This window comes from Penicillium pulvis, assembly GCF_028828015.1.
Source record: "Penicillium pulvis strain IBT 33274 chromosome Unknown contig_1_segment0_segment0, whole genome shotgun sequence".
NCBI lineage: Eukaryota > Fungi > Ascomycota > Eurotiomycetes > Eurotiales > Aspergillaceae > Penicillium > Penicillium pulvis.
Window position 1 is genome coordinate 795152 of NW_026643074.1, and position 27925 is coordinate 823076.

A 27925-nucleotide genomic window follows, 5' to 3' on the forward strand; every position below is an offset into this window, starting at 1 on the left:
AAGAGAGCAAGAAGACGTTCCGCATCGACCAGACCCTCCCTCATTACTCGCTCCCTAGGAAATTTCTTTATACGTATATCTGATTTCGAAAGCTTCTGTAACTCACGGTCTAGATAAATCAATAAAATATATACGATTGTTTTCAAACACCTTAATCACCTTGGTAAAGATATCCACTTTATAGCTCTTTGGCTTGCAGTCTAGCCTAAGGACTCGCTGAATGGTCATGACCTCGCGGCAAGCTTGTGTGTCGGGTCATCGCCCCGCGACAGGCTTGTGTGTCAGGCCAAAGTTCAGTGAGGCATGGGTCAAGATGACCACAGCTTGCAACATTCAAGTTGCTTGCATGCATCTATGATGAATTTACCATCAAGATCAAAGACCAGTGATCAACAACACCCCCAACCCGCCGTGACGAGCTTCATGTACGTTTTCAGACATCATGTCTCATGCACATCACATCATCACATCAACCACTCAACATTGAATTGACTTCTGGACCTGCGAGTTCTTACTCAAAACCACAACACCTCACTTACCAATCTTATTGTCATCAAATTCTATCAAATTCTCAATCATCAATCTACAATCTACAATCCTCAATCAATATCCACGCCAATCACACTCATCAAACCTTGCGACCTCCATCGAGATTTACTCTCCAAGCTTCGTCTCTCAATATGAGCTCACAACATCAATCTTCAACTTATAAGCTCTACCTTCAAGTACATCTGACTTGCATCTTCGAACTTCTGACAATCATCTTTGCCTCCTTCAACTCTCTCTACTTCTATCTACATGTTCCGCCTTCAAGATTTCAACTCCCATCTTCGAGCTTCAAACGTCCATTCACGCTTTCGTCTTCTTCCAACTCCTGGCTCCGAGCTCCATATTTCCATCTTAAGACTCCTTTTTTTCACCAAACTTCCAACATTCCAAATCTCATCTTCAAACATTCTGCTTCGAAATTTTCCCACTACCAGCAGCGAGTTCCAAATTCCATCTTTGACTTCCTTCTTCCACCGAACTTCCAACCTTCTAAGTTCAACCGTCGAACTTTCTACATCGGCTCTTTCAAACTTCCTACTCCAAGCTTCATCTTTGACTTCCTTCTTCCACCGAACTTCCTACATCCTTCTTCAAGTTTTATCTGCCGATTTCCATTTTCGAGCTTTCAATATCCATCTCCGAATTCCATCTTTGAACTTGGGTCTTTTATCGAGTTCTCAACATCGGCTCTTTCCAACCTTCAGCTCCGAGGTCCATGTTTCCACCTTCAAGGTTCCCATATCTGGGTCCTCCAACAGCTGCCGATCTGAAATTCAGACAACGCACCGATAACACATGGAGAACAACATCCTTTTTGAGGTCGCAACTTCTTGAGCCTCAAAAATGTGACTCAACAATTCAAAGAGTCTAGATAGACAGTCATCAATGCTACCCAGTCAGCAAGATAATTTACAAACCCACTCACGTATTAGTAGTTTGTAGGCCCATTTTGACTGCCTCGAAATCATTTGAACTAGCACTATCCTTTGAAACTTGTTACGTCAGGCTAGCGATAACTTAATTGGCCACATGTACGGTCTTAAGACTGGGACTCGGAACTTCTAAGTAAGTGGTTGGAGGGCATTCGGATCCGATACAACAAACCGTCATGTATGAAGGCACAGTCGGGTGCCATGGAGAAAGACATGATATTTTCGCTTCTCATATCCAACAAGTCAATCATTTAATATTAAAACCCTTTGAATTTTATACTCAGGTTCCGAAGTTGGTATTTCACGAAAAATGCGAGTTCTTGTTATTGGTGCAAGTGGCCGGACAGGCAAACTAGTCCTCGAGGGCTCCATAATCGAGGTGTGTGTTTGTATATCCTCTACAAGCCAGTTAAGAGCAAAGCTAATACTAGGTACCAGGGCATCATACCACAGCACTTGCCCGCGACCCGCCAGCATTGGAAGGGTACAAGGTGAACATCGTGAAAGCTATGGATGTCAACCCAATTTATCTGTGAATAGTATACGAAAACTAAACAATCGTCCTAGGCACACCTACAAAAATGTCCGACGTCAGGGAGGTATTCAAGCAAAACATCCCAGAGGTCGTAATCGTGACCCTGAGCACACCCCGAGCCAGCGATAGCCCCTTCGCCGCATCAATCTCCCCACCGCGCCTGATGGCCGATTGCAACGCCAACGTGGTGGCAGCCATGCAGGAGTTTGATGTTCGCAAAGTGGTAATTCTCCAAGCATTCGGAGTTGGTGCATCATGATCGAATATGCCGTGGTTGTTGCGATTGCTCATGAGCAAGTCTAACATGCGGTATCAGTACGAAGATCACAACCATACCGACCGGGAAGTGCGTGAGAGTGAGTTGAAGTTCGTCCTTGTGCGACCATCACGGCTGGTGGAAAGTGACGTGCTAGAAGTGCATGAGTGGCCTGTTAACAGAAAAGGCGTTTCGCTGATGGCGAGTGCTAGCCGAAAGAGCGTTGCTCATTTCCTGGTAGACGCGGCGACGAAGTCCTAGTGGGATAATACGGCGCCAGTGATTACAAACTAGGAAGGTATCAGGGTGACCCCAAACTCCCCTTTTTAGTGCTCATATACTGGCTTTCACATTCAAGTTTATAATTAATTTGTTGATTATGGCGCAGACTAGGCACGTCAACTAGTGACTGGATTTTCCTGCCCCCGCCCTCCCTTATGGAAAAGCCGAGGTCTATAAGCCATTTTGAGCAAGTTTTGATGGTTTCCTTTGATATTTAGTTCCGATTGTGTATATATATAGCAGAAGGGATTGTAGTACATTTTCGAACTACTATGTTTTAGAACGAGCCGTAACTCCCTATATCAAACAATAATACCAAGATCAAAATCAAACTGAGCATACGGCTATCCCAAACAGGAAAGCAAGACCGAGGGCTAACCGAGTGTTTTTGGCGCTTAGTCATAAAAGCTTGATAGGGCCGCTCCGGTCCGGTCCGATCCGCCAATCCTATTGCCGCAGATCTCTCCTGCAATATACAGTACCAAGTAGAAAGGAGACAGCTTTTTGGCGATACGTGGCTTCGCCGGAGCTGATCATTCCATATCTGCAAGGGTTTCGAGATGACTGGCCTTGCCAAATTCATGCTTTCGGTGCAGAAAATTCGAGCGGCTATCCATCACAAAGGCAAATCAGGAGCCAGGCAAACATCCGGATGTGACCTAGATCATCATCCAGCGCAGGGGTAATCTTTTGCCATTCCGACATATTGAATATATTGCTGACGTTCTATCCTTATTCTCAACAGCCCGCAAAATGCCAAATATCCATCAAATTCCTTGAGAGGCCTTCCGGCCGAGATCAAAATCAAAATATTCGCCTGCTGCAAAATTTCAGACTTTTCAAACTTGAAGCTGGCCTGCAGAGCACTCTATGACCTCATTCGGCTCCATGAACACGACATTGCTCGACAATATCTCTATGAGCTTCGCCATGGCACCCTTCCATCCCCTATTGCTACCGAGCGGATCTACACAGGAAACCCGGAAGACGATGTGATTCTCTTGTCCGACCTTTTCCCACCACACAAAAACACAAAGGATGGATACGTCTATACATTCCAGTATCTTTCCAGTTTGCGTCGCAGACAAAGCCTATGCTCGAGGCTTTGCTACTATCTTGCAGACCGGATGATGGACCGATTCATACAAACCGAGCCTACCCTCGTGAGGTCCTTGTTCCCTAGAAAGAAAAACGAAAGAGGAGCATATACTCGTAAAGGCATATCTAACATAGTGCTCTATCTCGCACCACTTATGTGAGTAAAACGGGCAGACTTTCTTACTACATAGGCTGAGTTACTAATATCCTTCGCAGGTACTATCTATTGTACTTCTTAGAATCGTACAAGTCAGCTAGGAGTGAGCATAGAAACATGGTTTACGGAGAATATGAATTTGGCCGTCTTCATACCCCCATTATACAAGAAGTGCGTCAGTCGATGCATCACGAATTGCAGACGCAGATTCTTCAATCTCCCCCCTTCACCAACACGCCGACTTTAATTGCCACACATCATTGCATGCAATTGCTCGTCTCATATATTCGCTATACTATGTCACCTGAGGAAGTGATCGATGACTCCTGGATCAGTTCCTTACTCACACTTTCGCCATTTGTGCGGATTATCGAGTTTTTCTCCGCCGAGATTGGCGACGGAGGTAGCCAGTGGACGCAGCGAAAGGATTTCATGAACAATTTCAGCCGCGATATTAAAGAACATGAGCGCGATAAAATAAAATCTAAGATTTTCGCCCGCGCGTCTGATCAACAAGCTCATGATCCCCTAGATGGTGTTTGGTTTGACGCCACCTATGCCGAAATGTCAGCGAGGGGAGCAATCCCTCATAATATCGAGAAAATATATGTATGGGACGGCATTCCTCTAAATTTTGGGTGTGGAGAGTGCCGCCATACAAGGGAATAGCTGGTATGAAGCATCAATTGTTCTAGCAATGTGATATTGTCTTTTCTGTCCTATGTTCGTCTGGCACTTCCTTAGATTTGGCCCTACTACTCATCAATGCCCAGTGCATATCCTGCTTTTACTAAATCCAATATGTGCATGAGTCATGCCTAGCCTATATATCATACGATAATTTCTGGGATTATCCCACCTATCTAGCTTGGCTAGTTTCTCTCTTCCTCCCCTATCAAGGCGTCTCTGCGCGCTTACTAAGGGTTGCCGCACTATATTCCCACATCATCATAGTTCTAAGACAATTAAATAATTGACTATAGAAAGAGACAATGACTAAAAATGGTAGCGAAAGAGAATTTCGGCATACAGTAATGCATGAGTGAGCATCGTAGGCTCCATCAAGAATTCAGTTCCGAGGTAATATCATACCGTAATGCGAATCAGCTCTGTATACATCGAGTCGACGAATTGTTTTGTTTTGCACTAGTTTGCCATTTTTATTCAAAAATATTAATCAGGTGCACATGTCCTGTCGCAGAGGACAAATATATACAGAAATCGGATAGATTGGAAAATTTGCTCAGAAGATTACTCCATAAAGCTACATAAATGTATACTAGCTACTACATACCAAATAAACATTGAAGGTTTCAAACTTTGAATAACAGCGCGGGCATGCCCTATCATGACATGGATTCATTGTAAAACGAAGACATCCATATTGTACATCAAATCGAAAGCAAGCAGGGGACACAAAGGGCAAATCGAAACACTGGAGTAAAGCTGACCATGTGACATCGTAGCAAAACCAACCACAAACATTTGTTGAAGTGAATGGACATTCAGCCCCATATCACAATCCAGCGTTTGGTGGAAGGTGCACCAGGAGGAACCTTTGAACTTTGTTGCATCGGGTATAGTTGCCCAAAATTCGATTAGTCTGGATGGAGAGACAGGCATTCAAGTAGCATCCATCTCATAGTCGGATGCAACGTATTTGATAGCCGGGATAAATCCATCTAGCAAAAGGTATCAGTAATGCAATATACCACGAGAGAACAGATGGCTTGGAGTCATACCTAGATGGTCGAATCATTATTGACACATTGGCCATCACATGCGACCGAAGCTCGAAGGTAGTCGCTGGGGCAAGCATCAACTGACTCGCTTAAGGCGTATAGAGTATAATCCACCACGTTGCCCCCCTCGCCGCCTATTTCGACGCTTCGAATACCTCCTGCGCCGCCGCACTCGGAATACAAATTGGTAAACGCTGTGCGAATGTGATCCACCGCACATGCTCCTAGGGCTGTGCTGATTTCTGACTGCATAAGAGATCGCGTAGTGCATGTGTATTGGTCATCATCGCCGCAACTCATATTCGTTGCAGTGAAGCAGATACCTGTGGTGTCTGAGCCGTCATTTGTAGACACCAACTCCACAACCATATAGTTGAACTGAGCCTCGCTGATGACTCGATTTCCATCAGTACCGGCAGTGTTGCAGCTCGTGCTGTATTCTGTGTAGGTACACGAACGTTCATGAAGGGACACATCAGTTCCTAGAGAGAAGCCTATGGCATTCGCAATAAGTAGACCTGCAAGGACCTTCATGGTGTAATTGACGGAAAAGGATTGGGGATTTTGTTGGCGGTTTTTGGGGTTCCCTGGTTGAGTGGAAGTCGCCCAAGGGGGCTGGAGCGTGGGCTTTTATAGATGCTCGTTTCGGGAGCTTGCCACCAACCCTAAGCGTTAAAAACTAGCTAATCCAGATGAAGCTACTCTTGTATCGCTTGTTCTAGCGCTTTACGACGCTACAATCTCCACATTCTCACCTTGGAAGTCTTTGGGGTTTGAAAGCTGTTGTGCGGCCTGAAGGGGGGAGAGAATTGGTACATCTAAGTTCGATGTTGCTTCTGCACAACTTCTGAGTAGATGCTGTTGAACGAGGATCTGAAGCAACAGACTCTGAGGATAGGATGGCGCAGCATCCCATTCTATCTAGGGCTTCGAAATAGACCAACGGAGATCTCATTCGTGCGAACAAGTGCTGCTATCTGTTGATGGTTGGTATTCTATTACAATGCTAACCTGAAGGGGCTGTGCTGCTCCACAGAAGCCTTTCTTTTATATAATAGACCGGATCAACTCGGAATACCTCTTGTGTTATACCAAGAACGAGATAGATCTAGATCTTCTCAAAACCGGGCAGAGTCAAACGGAGTAGTCCCTTCATATTATAGTAGCCATTTTGCATCTCGCCCCTCAAATTCTTCGAAGGCTGTCGGGATTTATTTGAATGGCGTCTTTTTATTTTTGATTTCAAGATCCTATGAATGAACTTCGAATGTCGAACAAGACACTATACTCAGTAGTAATCAGTGCTAGCAGTACCTCGGCATTCTAGTGCTCTAAATGATTGAACCGGAACGGCTTTTGTCTAGGATTCTAGGTCGTAATCCCAGAGCCTGGGTCGTTAAAAGGCGTCGGCAAATATCATAGCCTCCTCTTACTCCACTAGAGCGCGGTCGATACACTAGATGAAGTCTAGCTCCACGTTAGCCTTTACCTCGCACGCTGTCAAGTACTCTTAGTATTTGAAGGGTAAGCCGGCCCGGTTACGGTATAAGCACAATAAAATACAAAATTTGAAGGCTCACGTTTGATATGTAATAAGTATTAATCAAATACTATTTAATTTCGTGACCGAGAAGCTTGAACTTAGTCTATCCTAGGCTAATATCAACACTAAGGAACTCTTTAATGGCATGCTGGTATAGTTCAATCTAATTTTGCCGAGCTTTATACGCTAGTCTTACTCGCATAATTAGCTCTATGATATCAGGTAACGAACCCGGGTTAATATCATGCGGTATTATCTCGGCTATACTTGTTAACTAGGCTAGATGAAATCTATATACGAGAAAATTAGAAGGCCCTATAACGACTAAATGTTCTATATTATCTATCCCGAACGAGCCTAGGGTATATGCTCGTTATTTATTTAACGCGTGGAGCGCCTAAAGGCGAATAGTATGATAGGTAGTAGCGAAAAGGGTAAGTTACTGGTATTTAGTTAGATCTTAAAGAGTTTGAAGAATCCCAGCCCGGGGACTTAGAATCCTATTTTTTTAAGTCCTATTCCTTTTGTGGAATTATTTAAGAGAAAGATAGGAATTAGCGATACATATACTTAAGCAGATAAATAGACAGAAATAATTATCAATTGGTTAGTCATATCAAGAGCATTCAAAAAAAAGTCGAGGCTTAAATAGCTCATCCTCTGTATTCTATGTGGTGGGCCTATTACGTGGCCTGTCACCTAGTTTTTTTCTTAGCGAACTTAGCTATGCCCCAAAGGACCTTGGTTGCGTGTACAAGTGGAGTATACAAATTTCTGGTTGAACGGCTGAGCCGGATACCTCCGTAGATAGGAATCGAGCTCGCGCCCAGGCCTTGGCCTAAGTCTTATCTCCCATAGGCTTCGGCAAATGGGTCGGGCCCAATGGGTCGGGCTGAGCCCGGCCCGAAAATGGGCCCCCATTCTGGGCCCATTTTAGTGGGTCTAAATTTATGTGTATTTTTCATAAAATATGCAGAAAAACTGGTTTTGGAGGGGTAAAATACCACTTTAATTACGATATCTAATATAGCCCTTGGTAATTTATAGCTTATAAGCTTATACTAGACTTGGTTGAAAACCAATATATAGTAAAGACTAAAGATAATATTAAAAAGGTAAGAATGAGTTAGCGTGCGATATATATGGTTATAGTGTAAAGAATCACACTCCGCGCGACGGTTGCATTGACCTAATTCAGCTAGAGTAAATCCAATTAGGCAACAATCACCATCTAGAATAGCCAGCTTATTGACATTCGCACATATTCCCTCGTTATAGTATCATTCTACTACTAAGAAAGTTCTAAGCTAAGCTTGAAAACGAGAGAAGGCGAAGCTAGTGGAGACACGGCTCAACTTACACCGTCTAAGGAGGCATAGTATACAGATAACAGGAAAAAAGACAGCACTTAGTTGTTCCCGACCAGGAATCTGAACACGGCTCGGACAAAGTCCAGGGTATCCTGGGCATTGCCGGTTGGGATGGCCGGGGCAGTCACAACACTGCTGGGGTAAGCCACGACAGTGCTGGGCCTCGAAGACTGATGAGCCTGGGTGGCGAAGGTAGTAATAGCCTGCACAGCCTGCTTAGCGGCAGCAGGAGTAACAGTCTTAGCGGAAGCGTGGATCGCAACGGTGGCGACAGTTGTCTCTGCAGCAGCGGTACTCTCAACCACTGCAGGAGTCTCGGCGACAGCAGCAGCAGAAGTAGTCCCAATAGCAGCACTGCTAACAGAGGTAGTAGTCTCCACAGCGGCAGCAGTAGTCTTGGTAGCAGTAGCAGCAGTAGTCGTAGTCTCGGCAGGAGTGGTGGCGTTGGTGATCTCTTCAGTGCCCATGCAAGCGAAGGACATGTTCTTAGTAGTGGAAGAAGTACTACCATACCCAACCGCCTGCGACAAATCCCACTCCATGCTGACATACGGCCAGCAGATACGACCATCCGACATAGTGACCATGTCACCTGCAATATAGACATCGGTGCTGGTGAAAGCATCACCAACCTTGGTACCATCTGAGCTCACCTCCTGGAAGAAAGTGCCCGCAAACTGTCCCCGACAGCCCATCGCAATGTAGTCACAGATCGGGTTCGAGATTTCTTCCCAGGTGATCAGGGCCGAGCTGGTGCCAAAGGTTGCGGCATGGGCATTGGAGCAGTCATTCGATCCTTGGGTCACCCAGTTGACCTGGCTGTCTCCGTCCTCGGTGCCAACCACCGAGGTGGCCTGGTCGCCTACCTTGGTATACTTATCCGTGAATAGGGAGATGGCAACGTTGCGGCCATTGGTGCGGTTGTTGACATGAGTGTAACCGTCGCCCATCCAGGTGTTTTCGGTCACATCGATGGCACCGCGAGAAACCCAGGCGAAGATGTACTTGGTGGTGTCGGCAAAGCGAGCCAGCGCGCTGTAACTACCCGACATACCACCCATGGGCTCACCAGAGCCACCGTTGGTGGTGTTCTCGTTAGAAATCTTGACTCCGTCATTCATCATGCCTTGTCCCTTGGTGTTTAGCCAGATAGCGCCCTGGTCCTCAGCGCAGATACTGGCGAAGGGAGCCTGGTCGGCATCCTCGAACGCAATACCGGTATTGTGGCTGCATCCCCAGGAGCTTGATGCACCGGTTATCGTGTCCAAGTCTCCGGCCTTGGTAACGTACTGGATGCTGTCACCGTAGTGACCGGAGGCGTCCCCAGTATAATCAGTGACAACGAAGTATGCACCGTAGAGCTCTTCGCTTTCAGAGTAAACGAGGTCACCGTTCATGTCCGGGGAGGAAGAGAGGCCATCAGAAGCGTGCACTCCAGGTCCGCCCAGCCAAGTCTTCCATGTCTGCTTTCCATCGGTGTAGCGGTACAACACAGCAACGGGGGTATCACTGGGCGGCGCATTAGTGGTGCCCGAAGGCATGGCTTCGTTGACCAGAACAGCGAAACCGTCGTTGTGAGCGACGAGACCTCCGGCTATATTTTTCAATCAGTCACAAATTTCTCAATATTTCAAATATATCAGGTAATTGGGCTATCACACCTTCCTTTCCACCAGAGACGGTTACCGTAGTGCCCGTAGCCTCGAGAGTCGTAGGATCCAACTTCTGAACATGAACATCGGTCTCACTAGAATCCAGATACGCAATGTAGGCAGAAGTTCCATCAGGAGACACCGCGAAAGGAGTGCGACGGTGGTGTGGATAGTCAGTCCAGTAGGCTTCCTTGACGGGGTTGAAGGCACTGTCGAGTGCCAGCACATCGACGTGAGTTTTCAGGTTAGAAGACGTCAGACCAGCAGAGGCACCCAGTGCCGCAGAAAGCAGGGAAAGAATGAAAGTCCCACGCATTTTGGGGGATGAAAGTCGGTGCTACTGCTTTTTGGTCTGATTTGGATCGTGTAGATCGCCCGGGATCTACACTCTTTTTAAACCCTATCCCAACAAACACTGCTAAACGGCTAAGAATCCTTACATGGCCTGATACGAACACAGATACGATGCATGCTTAAGCATATACCATTGAAGGGTCAGGTTGGCACGGTAAGTGTTTCATGTACTGCCGAGAAAACCCTTAATGTAGATTATTTAGTTCCCCATCACTAGTCTCGGAAAGTAGCCGCTGCCAGAAAGGGTGCGGAACCCGACCCTTGTGAAACATTGTTTCACCGTCATTTATGCGGAAACCCCCACACTTTAATTTTTCCATGACGGATAGCTTGTAGTTAATTGGGCTTGCTTTCCAAGTTCTTACTAAAGTACTGCCTGGGTAGATTAAAGCCGATCTAACTAAAAAGGCCAAAATGCTAATCTCTCAAAGATTAGCATGCCCGCCACCGTAATATAATGAGTGCCACGCACCCGTTCTACCGCGTGATTTATGGCAGATCGATTGAAGGGCCCTGAGTTATCATTTTATAGTTATGTTCCTCCAAAATGCCTCGTAATATGTTCATCAGAAGTTTCAAGGCGTCCCTTAAATTGTAAAACTTTTGAGGCGTAAAGAGTTTGACCGTCCTGTATGGCTTGGCCGAAACTCTGCCAAGCCCAATGTTAAATACACCAGCTCTAGGAATAATCAACATAATTCTAGGCTCTGAAAAAGCCCGTTTCTATGATTGAAGCATTTCAATCATGTTTTTAGCTTTCACTTCAAAGGCCTGATACGCGTAAACATCATAGACACAAGGTAGGTTCAAATGTGTGTGCTCATTTCGATATTAGAAACGGGAGAGAGGCAATGTAAGTATCGTCAGATGGTTGAAGACTAACGGGTTGAAGGATTTGAAATATTATAGCTCCTATGGGTGAGCCTGAAGATATAAGAGTCGTCCGATCCGAAGAAGTTTGAATTTCGATGGACATATCCTTGAGGAGTGAGAAGGACACCTCAAGAGCTCCTCGAAGTGTTTGTGCAAATATGCATAGGCCCGCGCGCCAGAAGGCTCGCTCGCAAAGCTGCAGAGACAGCGCTACGGTGGCTTGTATGCACCCAAAAGGCTCTTTCAACAGGTATCAAACGCAGACCCGTATGGAGAATCAGCTCATACCCGGGAGTATCGGTGCAATCGCGGTAGTTTTCGTATGTCTCACGCTAACTCATGAGCATCATTCGGAGCCGACAACTCCAGCTTGTTATCAATCTTATGGCCTGGTAGCTCCGCTGGCGTAGACTCTCCTGGAAGTTCCGGACGCTGATTATCGGCTGGCAGTTCGTGATGCGCAATGTCTTCAGCACCAGCGTTGGCCTTACGCCTCCGCTTAATCAACCAAAACGCCAATCCCGCAGCCAAAGCCACTCCGGCCACGCCACCGATTACTGGGCCTGCGATCCATGCTTCCGATGATGAGGAAACGGATTTGTCTGGGGTGGATGTAGTAGATGTGACGGTTACCGTTGGAGCGGATGTGGTGGTAGTAATCACACCGGTTGAGTCAGTTCGGAGTTTATCCAAGCCTGACATGACCGTCAAGGCTTTATATGTCAATTTAGGGGATAAAGTGGGCGAGTCGGACAATGTCGATGTAGTGGAGAACGTCCCACTGGAGAAAAACGAGCTTGTCGTTCTGACACAAGGGGCAGCGAGTGAGGTGTATCTAACATCGCATTCAAGACTAGCAGACGTAATCCACATCTGCTTGGCGAAGTAGCCGGTCACGTCAAGCCTTTTTCCCTGATTTGATGGACCGGTCGTGAAAGTTTGCGGCAAGACATACCCGGCGGACGTGCATATGTTGGTAAAGTCAGATCGGCATTCGATCTTGATAGTGGTGGCCGTGGAGTCGGCACTAATGACACTTCCTTCCACATGAGACATATCCAGTACTGGGAACATAAAGTGGAGGGCACCAAATTCAGTTGTTTGCGCCGCTGCGTTCGCGACAGTTATTATCGGCATTAGAAAGGCCACTGCCACGGCCACGGCCGTTTGGCAGGCACGGAGAGAATTCATCGGGTCCGTGGGGATGGAAATGAAATCCAAAGAATTCTGTTGCTAGATAAGAGATCGTCTTACGCAGGACTAGTATCATCTGAATAAACGGCGGTAAGAGAGAATAATTGATGGCACGCCTTGGACTGTCTTTCGGTGGGCGTAGGAGGAACTGGGCAGACGAAGCTATGGGAGCTGTGAGCGCTGGCTAATCCTTTACGACTAATTACTGCCGTTGGGAAGGAATTCCACACCCGGACCGCTTCTTAGGGAGTGACTAGTAAAGCTTGCGGTCAAAGTGGGAGGAGCCGAAATAAACGGTTGATTGGCTTGAAATGCCTTGAGCCCCATCTCAAATCTCATTAGCACGTTGAACTTGATGGAGACACTGTCAATCCTTCCACATTGGTAATTAGTCTCCTCGGGCTGGGAAGAAAGGGCCCGTATGAGTGGCTATGCAGGCGGACCAGCTCTCCGCCTCGCCATATTCGGTAGGAGCCAGTACTTTGCACGGCCTGGGGAGGACCCACTTTATACGCGCTAAAAGCAGGGTTCAGCCTATCCAAGGCAACTTAAGATATGATCAAACAAACGCTCGGACATCTATAGGGTTTGAAAATGCATTGACCCCAGTACCGACAAATCAAAAAAGTTGAATCGGTTCGTCCTTTTAAATAGGAAATGGATGCTCCGATCCCTCACCCCTCTCTGCCTGACTTAGTGGGCCAATATCTCTCAATGGTTGCTAAGCGACCTGCGCAGTCCAAAACACATAGTAGATGAGTTAAGTGGAATATCACATCTGATCAACCATGGGTTTGATTTACTTCATTATTTGTAGATTGCATTGGGCATGAGAAAATCACCCAGTCGTCCTTGGTAGCTGTCTCCCTGTCAAATACACGTAAAGCGCCGCTAGGCTACTGCACCTAGTGTGAGTGCAACAGACTGTGTCTATTCGTCGTCTATGGACAAAGCTCCAGGTGTAGTAGCTGAAGCCGTCCAGCCTTCAAGACGATCGTGTTGAGAAATTGTCAAGCCAAAGTGACCAGTCATGTCCATCTGAAGCATAAACAGTCAAAAAATATCCCACATTGGATTTCATCCGGGTTGTTCCCAATCATTTATGACAGCTCTATTCTTACCTTTTATTCATTTTTATGAAACTATGTTCTGATCACCTTTCTCACGTGTGCTAATATAATTTATCGGGAGGAGACTTGCCCAGGTGGTACAGTATATGCCTATGGCGTCGGAGTTTGACACAACGCGACCTCGAGATATATAAACCCAAATACCCGTCCTCAAATATTGGGCATTTAAATATGCATGTCTACCTATCTGCAATTCCTTCCAAGGCTTCTTACATGCCGAGTCTCTTGAGCTCGTTCTTCACACCCTTTCCGAGGTTTGTTTTGGAAATCAGATTGGTGTTTTGTTTCACCAAGAAAAGTGCCATGGCCTCCTTCATTATGGGATCTATGCAGCTAGCATCTGGCATTTTTGCCGGCTTGAGACGTTCTACGCAACATAAGATCTCAAATTCTTTGTACAGTGAGATTGAATGCTAGCATCACAAAACGTGGAATTTGAAATCCATTATTGTGGGATCCTGTCATCATGATCCGGTGGTTTGAAAGCATGAGAGGAAACGTGGATCGCTTCATGAACCAGGTGATCCAGAAATTACTAGTGCGATGGAGAAGCTCTCAAGACGCCTGTTGTGACCCTCTTTCCGTTTCCGTCTTCGTGTTCTTGAAGTCAAGAGCCTCCCATTTCATGATCAAGGCAAAAATAGCCATCAAAGCCCCTCCAACTGTGCTGATATAAAACAACCTGATGATGGCTTTAGTCACCGCTGAAATGGCGTCATCTAGAGCTTCTGGGTCGAGCATAGCCCACACAGGGGACTCATGTCCGGCAAGCGCGTTATGTATTTGCGAATCTGACAAATTAGACCGTTGCAAAGCATTGGAGAGAAAACCGAAGCCAATGTTCTGAAAGATGCAGCCCGCAATGGCCAGTGAGACGGTAGTTCCGGTGTAGATGGTAAGAGTCATCGTAATGGAATTGTCCATGCGAATATTTGCCGGCAGTGCCAGCGCCAAAACAGTCACTCCAAGCTGCATTGTCAAGCCCACGCCGAATCCGAGGATGGCGCTGATTCCCATAGTCTGACTCAAGGAAGTGTTTGCATTGACCGACATCATGGATCCAGCCCCGGCCGCGATAAGGATTCCACCCAGGAGATACATGACGGCATATCGACGCACGACAGGCAGGAACATGCCGCAACCGATTGCTCCTGCAATATAAACGCCGATATAGGGGAGCATGTGCACAGCTGTTTGGATTGAGTCGTCGCCGCGTGTGAACGCATAGTATAGGGGCAAATAGTATAATGCAACGCCGTATCCTGAGCAGGCGCAAAATGAGGCGCTCATAACGAGGAAGCCGGTTCGGGTGGATAGGACGCCAATGGGGAGGATGCGCTTCGCTGGATCTGTAAATAGGCTGAATGCCTGCTGGATAGTATAAATAATTGTGACGACGCCAAACATCACCCACAGAGCGATGACACCGGAGCGCCATGTCAGTGTGGATCCTGAGAAAATACAGGCTGCGTCGAAGAGCGTCAGCGTAGCTGCATGCAGAAATGCACCCACCCAGTCTATGTGAAGCAGCCCTTTACCAATTTCCTCTTGAGGACGTAATCGTACATGCGGGAAGACGAAAAAAATCAGTACCATGATAATGCCCGAGTATGGAATGCCGATGTAGAATGCCTGGTATGCCGGTCAGCTCACCGTCGTTCATTCGACCAGACTGGGGCTGGGAAATCGATCTCAAGTTTGACCCAAAACAAACCTACCCATCTCCAAGTAGCATGCTCGTTCTGTGCAAATGATCCTCCGATCACCGGGCCAAGGAATAAGCCGACGGCGTAACCCATACCTAGCAGCCCGGTGAGCCTTGCATGCTCAGTGGGCCGAGCCAGGATCGTCGAGTAACTCAACAATCTGATCAAGTCAGCTTTCTTCACCGAGTAAGCAGCGTAGTGGTTCAAACACATACGATAAGTAACAGCCCCCTCCAGCTACACCTAGAATGATGCGACCGACTATGATGCCTTCAATAGTGGGAGAGGCTCCACACACAGCAGTAGCAACGATAAACACGGTCCAGCAACTGAGTGTGAACCACTTCAAGTCGACCAGCTTCATTATCCGGTCAATCGTAGGACTTGTGGCTGAAACACCGAGCGAGAACGCTGTCACGATCCAGGGGAGGAGATCAATCCGTCCGAACGCCTGGTATATGGATAGCTGAATGGTGGATACATTGCTAACATCGTAACCTGCAGATTATCGCAGTCTGTCAGCACATCTCTGGGCATCTATCTGTAAACATAACGGGTGAAGGTATTAAGTAGTGGAAGGAATCTTGAGAATTTGAATGGCAATCTGTATACTTAAAGTTCTAAAAGTGGGTCATACCTGAAATCGCGGCTCCAAAGAATACGATTATGTGGAAAAGACTCCACTGCCAACCTGCTAAGCCGTTTCGCAACTCTAAAAATCGGGCTTTATCGTCTGGCCCAGACAGTTGAGTTGAGGCTGGCGATTTGACGATTTCTGAAGCATTCGTCGATGGTAGTGCTGAATTATGATTCTTCTCTGTTGAGGACATGTCCCGGGGCGATGAAGACATTCTTAACGGCGGCTTTGTTTACAGAATAGTTAATTTGGAAATATCCGCCGTTGTCATCAGGGATATGGAGATGAATGGCCAGCGCCTCTTCCGAGATATAGTAAAGGTGAGTGAGCTAGGACGAAATAAAAAACGAAGTGTTTTCAGGGATCTCCCAGATGCCCTTTGTCCGCCAGTTGAGTCTTATTAAGAGCGAACATATACAGAGCGGCGCATTGGTCCATATCGAGCCTAATCCACGGGTAGGACGGATATGCTGACGAAGTTGAAAAGAAACCAACGAGCTTGATTTTATTGGTCAGAACGAGTCAGCAAGGCTCGCATGTATACGTGTAGTCGGTAGATCACAACACGAATCTTTTTTTGGCACTTGTCAAATCCTTTCAAACCCCCAATAGAACTGCACACGTGCCCTATAATTGGCGATTGTAAGTTGCGAGCTTGCATTTCCGGCGAGTGTTCAGGTCATTCGGTTTCGAACACTTAGGCCAATGCCTGGCCAGTGCTGTATTTGCAACTCAACTAAATGCTACACCTTGTCGTAGCCTTGTTAAAAGATACACAAGATACCAAAAGAAACAATTAGCCTACAGGGCACGTACCTCGGGCTCGGTGCTCTTGGCTTTTAGTATGAGTGTGGGTAAGGACTCCAGCCGCGGCAGGGTCTTGCATAAGGGGCTAAATCCCATGTTCATTGACTGGTGTCGCCCTCGGATGGTATATATTTATTTCAGATTTTCGTGAGACCTCTGTAACGCACGTTCTCGGGAGGGTTACCGATCAGTCACTGTCTTGGGTGAACTATGTCCAACAGCCGTTTTGTGGGCCATTATCGGTAAGATCCACTTTCTCCACCAGCTACCCCCACCTTGCTGACTACCGATTGAGCATAAACAATGCCTCCGAAGGTCTCGACTCTTTATGATACGTCTTATATTAAATCACGTAGAAGATTTCAAGAATCACTGATTTACGCCTATAGCAAGGATTAAATAGTAGCAGGAACCTTGCAAGTGGTGGAGCTGCACGCCATAGTGGCTATTGGAAGCCCATTACGCCAGTAAAATACTTAAAATCCTTTGACACGATCATAATCAGCTGAAACGGAAGCATTATGAGCAGGCGGCTTACCTACTATGGAATCCCGCAAGCTTTGGCGGTACAGTGTAGAAGTGAGAAGACTCTAGTTGGCCAGTATCTTCCACCCGGCAAAAATGGCCCCAAATTCTGGCTTACGGCAGACGGCCTGAACTTCAAAGCAAGACAGAATTAGGCGACCGACTCAATCATCCCAGCCGACCAGAGCTGATACCTCTCATCTTGCCTACACTACAATTATGGAAAAAGGGGCTACCGGGGCCGGGGTCCCCGTCTATTACCCCAGTAGGCAGGTCTAGGTACTTGTAGTAAAACTTGAATCAAGGGTCTCACATCATCGTGGGGCTTTGTTTACCGAGTATTACACCCCCCGGCCAGTTCCTGAAGCCCCTCATAATAAAACCTTTTTCAGCCACGTTGTGAGGTCTTGCATATTCTATATATAAACCTGCTTCTTTCAGATATTGTAATCCGGGACATGCGGTCAAGCCTATGCGACCGAGGCTATGCTTCGGGTATATGCAACCCATTGGCCAGCCAATTATTTGTCGGGGTGGAATCTAGTTCTATAGATAATAGCAATGATCTGATAAAGCTATCAAAATACACGTGTAGAGCTGTCGAGTATAGTTGGCACAGGCAAAAAACCACCTTCCTGCGAGTCTATTGCAATGAACGGGCGGTATAATAACGTGTACGAGGAGAACAAGTACAATATATGATATGTGAAGCAAGACATGCTTAACATTAGAGGAGTCACATGAACACTGAAAAGGAGAAGTAAAAGGCATGAAGTTCAAACTGTTCGGCAAAAATACTGGATCTCAATCATGGGGCGACAATACTTGCATACTTGCTCTCGTAAATCAGCAAGGCTGCGCATCGCAGGAGCCGGGAACAAGAAATGAAAATAACCCGAGATAAATACGGGACAGAAAACCTGGTTTCTGCGCCTACGCAGAATGCCCAGAGATCTCCGATGTCCGACAAGAGCTGTGTTAAGAAAGCCATGGAGTTAATTCTTTCTGAAACTAGAAATTTTTCGCGATGGTATCATAAAATTACCTTTCGTTACATTATCGCTTGTTTATGATTGGGACCACGCGGCGAAAATATGTAAGCGTATTATTCCGTTTAGACTTCTGTACAATGGGGTTATCAACTCTCACTCTTGTACACAGATCATTGCGAGGCAAGCGCAGAATTGGCCAACACTGGATCTAGTTGAGTGTATTAGTAATAGAAACGTGGTAGATGTGGTGGTTCAGCTGTGGCGAGCCACAGAGCTGATACTATTGGGAGGTTCAAATAGACACTAGGAAGCCGTCTCAAGAGATCTGTATTGATTTACCATCAAGAAAAGCCTTCATAGATCCCATCTCAATTGTGTCTATTGTATGGTGTTAGAATGTTGTCATTCATTCAGCGAGTCCAGACTCCTACTTGGCTGGATCTCTCTAAGCTGTCCAAGACGCCACAGGTGACCACGGTTGAAGTCCTTGAGAACAGCGGCACTGATGATGGTTTATTTGAGACACCTCAGAAAAAACATCGATCAACACCGAAGCTAGAGAGCCCGTACTACGATGATGTAGCCTTTGCTCGAATTCTCGACTTGTATCTGTCGCCTGAGATCAAGAAGCATGCCGAAGGCGAACTCTCTGTATTCGCCGATGCTGCGGTCTCTGAGCAAGTGATGAATTGGATTGCAGAGACCGAGCGCCATTCTGTGCACGTTCAGCATTGGGATGGCTGGGGAGAGAAGAAAAACGAGCTCGTCACGAGCCAAGGTTGGAAGTATCTATGGCGACTTGGAATATCCGAACGGTAAGTTTCTGAGAATATCCAAGATTGCGCATCGCAAACATAGACTGATGTTACAATCATAGACTGGCTGCTTTGCCTTCTCTTGCCAATGAGTATGAAGGCTACGCAAGAATGATCCAGATGTTGAAGGGCCACTTATTTGCCCCGTCTTCTGCGACATGCATATTCCACCTGATCTTGTCGGATGGCGTTGCTGCTCTCCTACTGACACATTTACGCGGTTCAAAGATCGATAAACCAACGCGAGCATTGTTTCAGCACGCCTATGACAGGCTCACATCCGCCGATGATCAAAAAGGATGGACTTCCGGGCTGTGGATGACCGAGCGTGGCGGCGGCAGTGATTTGACGCCCACCGAGACTACAGCCACCTACTCTCCGCTCAGCAAGGACGACAACTCCAGGGATGCGGACGGATTTCCTCTTGGACCCTGGGTACTGGACGGTCTCAAGTGGTTCTCCACGGGTACCGAAGCGTCCATGGCAATCGCTGTCGCGCGAACACCCAACGGTTTGAGCACATTCTACGTCCCGATGCGTCGCGCAGTCACCGTGAACGGGGTTGACGGGGTCGAGCTTAACGGCGTCCGTATCCGACGCATCAAGAAGAAAGTAGGCACGCATCCGTTACCTACCTCAGAGCTCGAGCTTAAGGGCATGCGCGGGTGGCTGATCGGCAAGGAGGGCAAGGGCATTAACGAGATCGGTGTCGTGCTCAATATCACGCGCATCCATCTGGCCGTGGGCGTACTTGGCTACGCGGGGCGGTCTCTCTCAGCTGCTCGCGCGTTTGCAAGGGTGCGTAAGGTTGCCCGCGGTACTCAGCTTAGCAGCGTGCCGCTTCATATGAAGTCGCTCGCGAAGGCCCACGTTGCTTACCGCGCGCAGATGGCGCTGGCATTTTTTGTCGTAGCGCTACTAGCCAAGCACGAGCAACAGCAAGTCAGCTCGCCAGTCGATCTCGTACCCAAGAGCTCACAGGACGCCTCATGTCTGCTGCGACTGTTAGGCTCCGTCGCAAAGGCGTCTGCGGCAATGTATGCCTGTAGCGCAGCGCAAGTCGGTATGGAGTCTCTTGGTGGCGTCGGCTACCTAGAAAATGATGAGATGGACTTCAATGTCGCGCGTCTCTGGCGAGATTCTGCTGCGACGTTGATTGGGGAAGGCACCACGGACGTTCTTGCCACAGATGTCGTCAAGGTTCTGAAGGGCAAGATCGGCTCGTACGTAATGGCGGCTTTCGGTCGGTGGATCAGGTCTTCGTTGCCCAAGAAAGAGTCCATGGCACCCGAGGCGGCGATCCTGTCCGAACAGTGGTCAGAATTTCAAAAGGCTATATCATCGAGCACACTGGAATATCTTACCATGAATGGGCGCGAGATCATGGATCGGGTTTGCAAGATGAGCGCCGGCGTTCTGCTTCTTGCCGATGCGGCGCGTGATGACAACCCTGTAGCGATGGAAGTAGCTCGTCGTTGGATACGGCCGACTGCCTTGTTGAGCGGTTTGAGCGTCGAACAAGAACTCAAACTTGACCAGCAGATTGTATTTGGTAATCAGCCAACATGGGTAGGTCTGCCATGAGAGGAAATTACAGTCTCATCTTAACATTGGAACACGATCGCGTTGGGAGGACTTGTATTGCTTTGGATTGACCAAAGGGGATAGATTGGATTTATCGATTCCGCATTAGAATACGACTTGACAGCAAATGAGTTATAATACATTAGAGAATTGATAGGGTCTGGAAGCTTGTACCAAGTAAATTACTGAAAATTAGATACAGTCTTGTAGTGAATGAACCTGCCCAAAATAGAGTCTACCCAAGCACAATCTCGCTCACAATTTTGAACTTCCAAGCCATGTCCTCATAATTGCTTGCCGATACATATCTGGGTCTTGCTTTAGATGCCCAACGTGTGTGCTCCCCTGGAACTTGACTTGCTCCACTGACCAGCCTTTCCGCTGGGCATCCTTGGCATGCTCCTCCACGTCTTCCCATCCAATGATTTCATCTTTCTCAGAATAGATATAGCATCTTCGGGTCCCTTTCACTGCTGCAGCAGTGTCGTTCATCTGAGCTCTCATAGAGTCATATACATCGGGTCCAGGAAGAACAAGCATTCCAAGATGCATTATGCACAAGACAGTGCCGAAGATAAATCCCAGAACCATCCTTGGTAAAAGGGCATGCGGCAAACTTTGTACCAAAGATGCCCATGTCTGTTTGAAATGCGCGCGCCCGGGGGCGCTGTCCAGAATCGTTACGGCGCTAGACAGAGTCCGTCCAGTTGATTGAAGATACATCTTGTTGATTTTGGCCCATCGCGTTGACCCGGCGTTCGACATCACATGTACAAGGAGGGTATCATCGTCCAATTCACTCAGCATCTTCACCACTGGCTCTACTAGCTTGCGCTGAGTGGACTCTGGCCTCCAGAAGAAATCTGCCATGCCTGTTTCGACGATAATGATCTTGGCTTCAGGGTAGAGTTCACCATACAGACTGGTGTACTTTTCGATGTAACGAAACTTCGCATCTCCCCAGGAGAGGAACAATATTGTCTGCGGCGAGGCCCCCGGAAGAGCTTTGCTGGACCGTAGCCCTTCGGCTGAACTTGCCACAAAACTGGCGGGATCCTGAATGGACACAATTGTGTTGACGCGGGAAAATGGAGGAAGCGCCATTGTGGAATAGTCGTGAAGAAAGGCTGCTCTCTTCTGCTGAGCGTAGACTTCAGCTGTAAAAATGTATGCTGGCAAATATCGAGGACAAAAAAAAAGTACACCTGAACCTTGTTCACCACATGGCTAGAAATAGTATCAGGTGAGGAGGTCATAGCGGAAATCAGAAAACATCGATTTATTGCATATGCTTTACGAGCCAGCCAGTCATTCAAGTGTTCTTTCTGATTGAGAATCACGTCTAGCCAGATACTCCACCTTCTTGCATGGTATCTTGCAAGGTCCCTTTGGATGGCCAATGAGAGTGGCGTTGAACCCCGATGGATGCGCGGCAGCCCGGGGGCGGAGGAGCCCCGGCACCCGTGAAGCGGGCATGCCGATGCAACAAGGTACGACTAAACACGGCCGGCTTAGGAAGAATGCGCCATGAGGCACTCTATCAACATAACTTGAACTACTATGCATTGCGAATATATCGAGTATATGAGTTTGCTTATTTTCTTTCGTTTCCTTCCGTTTTTTCTTCGTATACGAATTCTTTTTCTTCTGGATAAATTTCTCTTGATAAGTAATACCACGTGGCGGCGATATACGCTTCATTGGTTCCAACTTTGCCTGGGTTGTCGCAACGGTAATATGGATGATAGGGATCTATGCAAATGGTTAGAATTTTCCATATCCGAGGCTGGCAGATTGTTCGAGGCCTTACTCGCAGTGCGCGAAATTTACAATCATGTAGTAGCTTCATCGGGATTGTGGAATAATTTCACAAGAACGAGGCTCGAAGCTTACTACGGAAATTGAACGATATTGTTGTGCTTTTGCAGCCCGGCGGTTGTATCAGCTCAGTATCACATGATTCGTTCGACGGTCCAGCTCTCAATTCCATCTTGTAGATTCTCTCGATCCTCAAAAAATGGTTTGAATAGCTCCTGAATGATATCGTCCGGATGAACACCGCCCTCGAATTTTCCTGTTGCTGAGCCAGTGACTGTTCCCCGCACCAAGGGCATGCCCACAAGAATGCTGTATCGTTCTGGAAGCCACTGGGCAAACAATCGGCTCACATTCTGAGAGGCAGATTTGGAGATAGAGAGTGCCGAAAAGAATGGCACCGGGTTCTTGTCAAGGAGACCACCCGTAACTAGGAAGACAGGATATTCCCCCTGGGCAACTCGATCAACCCGGGCATTTTGCGCAAACCATTGCCCCGCAACGAGTGTCCCAACAGCTGAGACCTTTAGGTCGGATTCCAAAGCCTCAGGGGTTAGATCCATTATGTTTATTTCGGAAACATGGGCGGCGTTTTAATTCAAAACGTCCAACTTGCACTGGAATTGCTCAACACACCAGTCGAGGGCAGTTTTCAAACTACTGGGATCACTTGTATCACCAGTCTTGTAGACTACTTTAGCGTCAGGATTTTTCTGTGCATTTTTGATTTCGGTCGCGATTTTTGAAAGAGGTTCTTCCGATCGAGAGATCAGGGCAATGTTCCACCCTAAGCTCGCCAGCCATAGGGCAAGAGAGCGCGACATGGATGGGCCAACGCCCACGATAGCGATGGAGCGGTTCTCACTAACTGCCATATTGGTTGATTCTTGGCAAAAAAATTAGAGCTATAGCATTCTCAAAAGAGTTCTCAAGTCAACTTGCAAGATGTCATCACTGAGATGAGTAATCCTCGTATTGCGGACGATGCGGGACTTTATGGAAGGTTTATTATTGGTAAACAAAAGCGCGTGGCGCTGGATGACGACTAGAGGAGACACAAAATAATGAGACAGATAGAAGAATCTCGTATTCTGGATGTTGAAAGTACAAGAAAGAAACAAGAGGGAGAAGCCCTGATACATCTTCAGAGGCAGTCACATGAGTATATGAGTAAAGCACCAACTTGCTTTGACGGATTATTGACTAGCGGATACCGGTTGATCTTCTAGTCTCGCCCTAGGTGGTTGGAGATTTTATCATAAGACTCTCCATGGGCATCGGTCAGATGGGTAATTTTCACCGATCTCGATCGCACTCCACTGAGTAGATATCAGTTCTAGAACTGGGTATTTTACTATAGCAAATGGGAAAACTGAAGCTCATTTTACTAGTAGACTCCGAAAGCCGTTGACCCTATTCGAAAATGATATTGTCGGAACCTAGATACCATCGCCTTCTTCTTCTTGGTCTTTCCTTCTCGCCTCCACACCCACACAATTTACGTTGTTCTCTCTGTCGTTCTTTGCTCTTGTAGCAAGCTCCATGAGCTTGTGCTCCCTTGCCTCCTCTGCTCCTCCAGTGCAACGCAATGACACACGGCTATTTGACCAAATAAATCATATAATTTTAGTGAACTTGTAGCCTGTCCAGACGAGATAATCCACTTGAGCCATAACTGTGCGAAAGTAAATCAGGAAGTAATCCACTTCTGTGATGTGATATCTGCCACGTTCTGCCTCCTCATCGAGCGACAAGGACCATTCGAAAATATTGTCTTCCAAGTGTCTGAGGCTATATCGCTGAGATTCGCGGCCTTGGAATAAGACCTCCAACGTGTTGTTCTCGGGACCCACGTGAATTTCCACCACGAAATTCTTCAGCTCATTTATGTAGCGTCCTGCATACTCTCGTAAAGAGAATCCCCGTGTCCCGATTCGGCGTCTTGATGCGATATTGTCCGCCTGTTGTTTGTATTTATGAATCAACTTATTACTAGTATCCTCAGTGAACGAAACAAGGTCAACTGGATTCGGAAAATCAAAGAGGGCCTGGGAAAGAGCTTGCATAATGGTATCTGGTGAATCCGTCAACGGAATTGAATTGGCCAGAACAACAATGGCAGATTGGGTTTCTGGGAAGAGAGCGATATTGGTGTAGTACCCTACGGTCGAACCCTGGTGATAGATGCAAAGCATTGAAGGCGAACCCTGGCCAATTTCTGGAAGCTCATCCACATCTTCCAGAATAGCTATATTCTCGCCCATCACACCAAGTGTCCCAGGTAGCTGGGTACGGATCCATCCCATTGCGTAAGACCGCTCACGGAACGACGGACCAAGAACTGGAATTTGACCAGATAGCAAAGTCTCCAGCTCTTTAAGGGCTGAGTCACCACCATGCCGGTAGGCCGTAAGGATAGATGTGGAGTAAGTCAACAGATCATCCACGTTAGAGTATGCACCCGCAGCAGCCTCGAATAAAGTATCTTCAAATATCATTGGACTTTGTAGGTGAATTGGGTTCGCGTTGGAGTCGGTCGCATACGGTTTCGCGATATGTCCGCTATGATGAGATGGTATTCGTGTTGCGGTATTTTCCATGCCAAGCTTGTCATATATATTTGTTTTCAGGTACTCGTGAAAAGAGCAATTGGAAAGCTTCTCGATGATGCGACCGGCTATTGCGTAGCCCCAACTATTATAGGACCATTTGCCTCGGAAGGACTCAACTTGGTCCATGTTGTTGAATGTCGGTATCATTTGCTCCGCAGGTAGCAATGCTTCCCCGTCTCCCTGAAAGGTGAATGATATATCACTACTGAGACCAGTTCGATGGGCCAGCAAATCAACAACCGTGGTAAGATTGGTGACAGAAGCGCTTTTATGCTGAAAATCCGGTAGAATGTCTTTTACGGGGGTTTCCCAGGTCAAAAGGCCATCATTTACTAAATCCCCTATTGCAAACGCTGTCATAGACTTTGTAAGGGAGCCCAGGCCATACAAGGTCTGCGAGTCGGCGGCTTGTTTGGTTGCGACGTCGCAGTACCCGAGATTTTCTTTGTACAATTCCTGGCCATGATGCAGCACACCGATGGATACACCGGCTGTGCCCGAAATCTGGCGGATCTGCTCTAACGTTGTTCTGAGATTTTGCAGACGTGACAGAGGTGACGACTCTTTGTTTGCCTGGAGAATACTTTGGGCGGCGAGAATCGAGGTGAATGTTTTGAACATGATCCTTGATAGACAGAATGGAAGGTTTCAGTTTTTAAATGATGTTGTGAGGCTGCTTCCTTCATTTACTCTCTTGTGTCGGATATTTCGAATATTGCTTTTTCAATCGATCGCATAATTCTTTCAGCGTTGTTAGTGAGTTGAAACGTAGGCCCGTATTTAACAGCGAACTGGGCACGCTTGAGTGCGGTCTGAGCCCTACGCCTACACGTGACAGCACACGTGACGCCTCTCGTCGAGTGAGGACAAGAATGTTGAGTAGCGTGGCGTCTTCTGACATCAGAAGGTGGAAGTCCTGCTTGAGAATGACTTCTTGTGTAGATAAAGGTCATGACCCCAAAACTTACCCGGTATCACTGATCAGCTGTCAACTACGGGTAGAGTTACGGGCCACCCTTGGACCCCCGCAAGCCCTTGGAAAATCTACATAGATCTCGAACCACCTTATTAATTCTCAAAATGGGTCATAACACCCTTGAATCTAGCTCTTTATGACTTGGTTTTTTTTTGTACAAGACGCATGTATCTTCGCAAGATCCAGTGTGATTCTTCACCATAGTACCCCTACTTAGAATCAATTCTGCCATATTCTCTGGATATACAAGGGAATGAACATCCTGAGCAAAGAATTTAAAATGCAAAGTAAATAGCAATGGAATGTTGGAAAATGTTAGCGTCATTCTGGTCGCGACTTGAACGGGTTATGTGATAGACAGAAAGATCTTGGTCAGATTCCCATCATGGTCAACCGATACAAGCTTGAATCTGCACGCACTTCTTGAATCATATGCTGTAGATCCCGTTCCGAGTCAACATAGCGCCCACTCAGGTGCCTTGAATTCTCGTTTAAGGCCAATTGCAAGCATATATCAGCCACATGGCATGGCGAAGCAGTACTTCTGCCGACGGTTGATTCAAGCATTTTTTGCAATGCAGGCACCTTCTCCACCGTGTCTAAGTCAATAACTCCAGGTTGATGCGTCAACGTTGTAGCAACATCACCTGGTTGGAGATAAAAATGTGAAACTCCTCGACCTTGAATCTCCTGTTCGAGACACTGATGAAAGCGAAGCAGAGCCGTCTTTGCCGCACTATATGCTGTCATGAAGGGAAAGTCTATCGCCCCATTTCGACTTCCAAGACTAATAATAACACCAGTACCTCGAGATAGCATACTAGGAAGCACTTGGTGAATCAAGGCTGCTGGACCGCGCAGATTCACCTCCAGAACTCGCCACCAAGATTCAAAGCACCTTTCGTGTTCGACGGTGTTGATCTTGTCGATTCCAGCATTATTGATAAGTATAGAGACGGGGCCAAATCTCTGGACGGCGGTATCCACAATGAGCTTCGCAGATGTAGAACTTGAAACGTCTGCGATGACTGCGACACCAGACCCAGGAGTGGAGGATTCAATCTGAGATACTACGGCCTCAATCTCTGAGGCCGTCCTAGAGACGCAAACCACATTGGCACCTGCTTGAGCAAATGCTAATGCAATTGCCTTGCCAATCCCCCTTCCGGCACCTGTCACTATTGTGGTAGTTCCTTTCAACACTGGGCTCCTCATCATATCTGGTTCAATATCAGCAGAATGCATCTTACCGATTATTTGGGGATAAATCAGTGTTGAATGAAAAAAGGACGAATGGAATTGCAAAACCATCTTTATTTCTTTATGTGGATATCCTGATCATGAGTAACAAATACTCTGTATTATTGGCTGAACGAAGCCGCGCATACCGCCATGTCTTGATCCCCGCACCAGCCTCCGTATTCATGAAATCAGGCTTACTCGTGTATACGCTGTCCTTGTGCGACTATCTTTGGCTATATTTCAAATGCCCCTAGTGTTTCGGCATCTGCATCCCCTCAAAATATCCAATTAACGAAGAACACGATAAGAAGTGTGGATTATCAACGATCCGTGAGAGTATCCGATGACATGTGATAATTAATTTGCATTCCTGGTTTCAAAGAGTCGCTTGGGCCTTCATGGGCTGAGTTATGTAGCAGGGTTCGTTAAAACTATCTGTTAATTGGGCTGTTCCCCTCACTTCTCTTGTTTCTTGGGCCGGCAGTACCCGCGACCCAACAATAACCCGGGCACAACTTGGTAGTCAGGCAAACAAAGCGTGTCAGAT

At 47.0% G+C, this 27925-nt stretch overlaps 12 protein-coding genes across 12 annotated transcripts; 4 read left to right on the forward strand and 8 right to left on the reverse strand.

Annotated features, from left to right (window-relative positions):
* Positions 1-1791: 1791 nt before the first annotated feature.
* N7503_003253 (flavin reductase) lies at positions 1792-2017 on the forward strand (the record flags this gene model as incomplete). The annotated part of the gene is made up of 2 exons (XM_057062800.1): positions 1792-1860; positions 1913-2017. 2 exons carry the CDS (start codon positions 1792-1794, stop codon positions 2015-2017), a joined length of 174 nt encoding a protein of 57 aa, XP_056923715.1.
* Positions 2018-2062: 45 nt separating this feature from the next.
* On the forward strand, positions 2063-2533 carry N7503_003254 (TrkA-N domain dehydrogenase; the record flags this gene model as incomplete). The annotated part of the gene is made up of 2 exons (XM_057062801.1): positions 2063-2260; positions 2333-2533. The coding sequence occupies 2 exons, from the start codon at positions 2063-2065 to the stop codon at positions 2531-2533; spliced, it is 399 nt and encodes a 132-aa protein (XP_056923716.1).
* A 581-nt stretch (positions 2534-3114) lies between these two features.
* On the forward strand, positions 3115-4478 carry N7503_003255 (F-box protein; the record flags this gene model as incomplete). Its single annotated transcript, XM_057062802.1, has 3 exons — positions 3115-3236; positions 3300-3809; positions 3869-4478. The coding sequence occupies 3 exons, from the start codon at positions 3115-3117 to the stop codon at positions 4476-4478; spliced, it is 1242 nt and encodes a 413-aa protein (XP_056923717.1).
* Positions 4479-5551: 1073 nt separating this feature from the next.
* Positions 5552-6085, reverse strand: N7503_003256 (uncharacterized protein; the record flags this gene model as incomplete). The annotated part of the gene is made up of 1 exon (XM_057062803.1): positions 5552-6085. One exon carries the CDS (start codon positions 6083-6085, stop codon positions 5552-5554), a length of 534 nt encoding a protein of 177 aa, XP_056923718.1.
* Positions 6086-8502: 2417 nt separating this feature from the next.
* N7503_003257 (uncharacterized protein) lies at positions 8503-10432 on the reverse strand (the record flags this gene model as incomplete). Its single annotated transcript, XM_057062804.1, has 2 exons — positions 8503-10058; positions 10126-10432. 2 exons carry the CDS (start codon positions 10430-10432, stop codon positions 8503-8505), a joined length of 1863 nt encoding a protein of 620 aa, XP_056923719.1.
* A 1238-nt stretch (positions 10433-11670) lies between these two features.
* N7503_003258 (uncharacterized protein) lies at positions 11671-12534 on the reverse strand (the record flags this gene model as incomplete). Its single annotated transcript, XM_057062805.1, has 1 exon — positions 11671-12534. The coding sequence occupies one exon, from the start codon at positions 12532-12534 to the stop codon at positions 11671-11673; it is 864 nt and encodes a 287-aa protein (XP_056923720.1).
* A 1688-nt stretch (positions 12535-14222) lies between these two features.
* Positions 14223-16224, reverse strand: N7503_003259 (Major facilitator superfamily transporter; the record flags this gene model as incomplete). The annotated part of the gene is made up of 4 exons (XM_057062806.1): positions 14223-15299; positions 15386-15533; positions 15589-15871; positions 16011-16224. 4 exons carry the CDS (start codon positions 16222-16224, stop codon positions 14223-14225), a joined length of 1722 nt encoding a protein of 573 aa, XP_056923721.1.
* Positions 16225-18730: 2506 nt separating this feature from the next.
* N7503_003260 (uncharacterized protein) lies at positions 18731-20733 on the forward strand (the record flags this gene model as incomplete). Its single annotated transcript, XM_057062807.1, has 2 exons — positions 18731-19149; positions 19212-20733. 2 exons carry the CDS (start codon positions 18731-18733, stop codon positions 20731-20733), a joined length of 1941 nt encoding a protein of 646 aa, XP_056923722.1.
* Positions 20734-20988: 255 nt separating this feature from the next.
* On the reverse strand, positions 20989-21837 carry N7503_003261 (uncharacterized protein; the record flags this gene model as incomplete). The annotated part of the gene is made up of 1 exon (XM_057062808.1): positions 20989-21837. One exon carries the CDS (start codon positions 21835-21837, stop codon positions 20989-20991), a length of 849 nt encoding a protein of 282 aa, XP_056923723.1.
* Positions 21838-22685: 848 nt separating this feature from the next.
* On the reverse strand, positions 22686-23111 carry N7503_003262 (uncharacterized protein; the record flags this gene model as incomplete). Its single annotated transcript, XM_057062809.1, has 1 exon — positions 22686-23111. The coding sequence occupies one exon, from the start codon at positions 23109-23111 to the stop codon at positions 22686-22688; it is 426 nt and encodes a 141-aa protein (XP_056923724.1).
* Positions 23112-23141: 30 nt separating this feature from the next.
* N7503_003263 (Protein flp) lies at positions 23142-25781 on the reverse strand (the record flags this gene model as incomplete). Its single annotated transcript, XM_057062810.1, has 2 exons — positions 23142-23412; positions 24184-25781. 2 exons carry the CDS (start codon positions 25779-25781, stop codon positions 23142-23144), a joined length of 1869 nt encoding a protein of 622 aa, XP_056923725.1.
* Positions 25782-26508: 727 nt separating this feature from the next.
* On the reverse strand, positions 26509-27381 carry N7503_003264 (SDR family NAD(P)-dependent oxidoreductase; the record flags this gene model as incomplete). Its single annotated transcript, XM_057062811.1, has 1 exon — positions 26509-27381. One exon carries the CDS (start codon positions 27379-27381, stop codon positions 26509-26511), a length of 873 nt encoding a protein of 290 aa, XP_056923726.1.
* Positions 27382-27925: the final 544 nt, after the last annotated feature.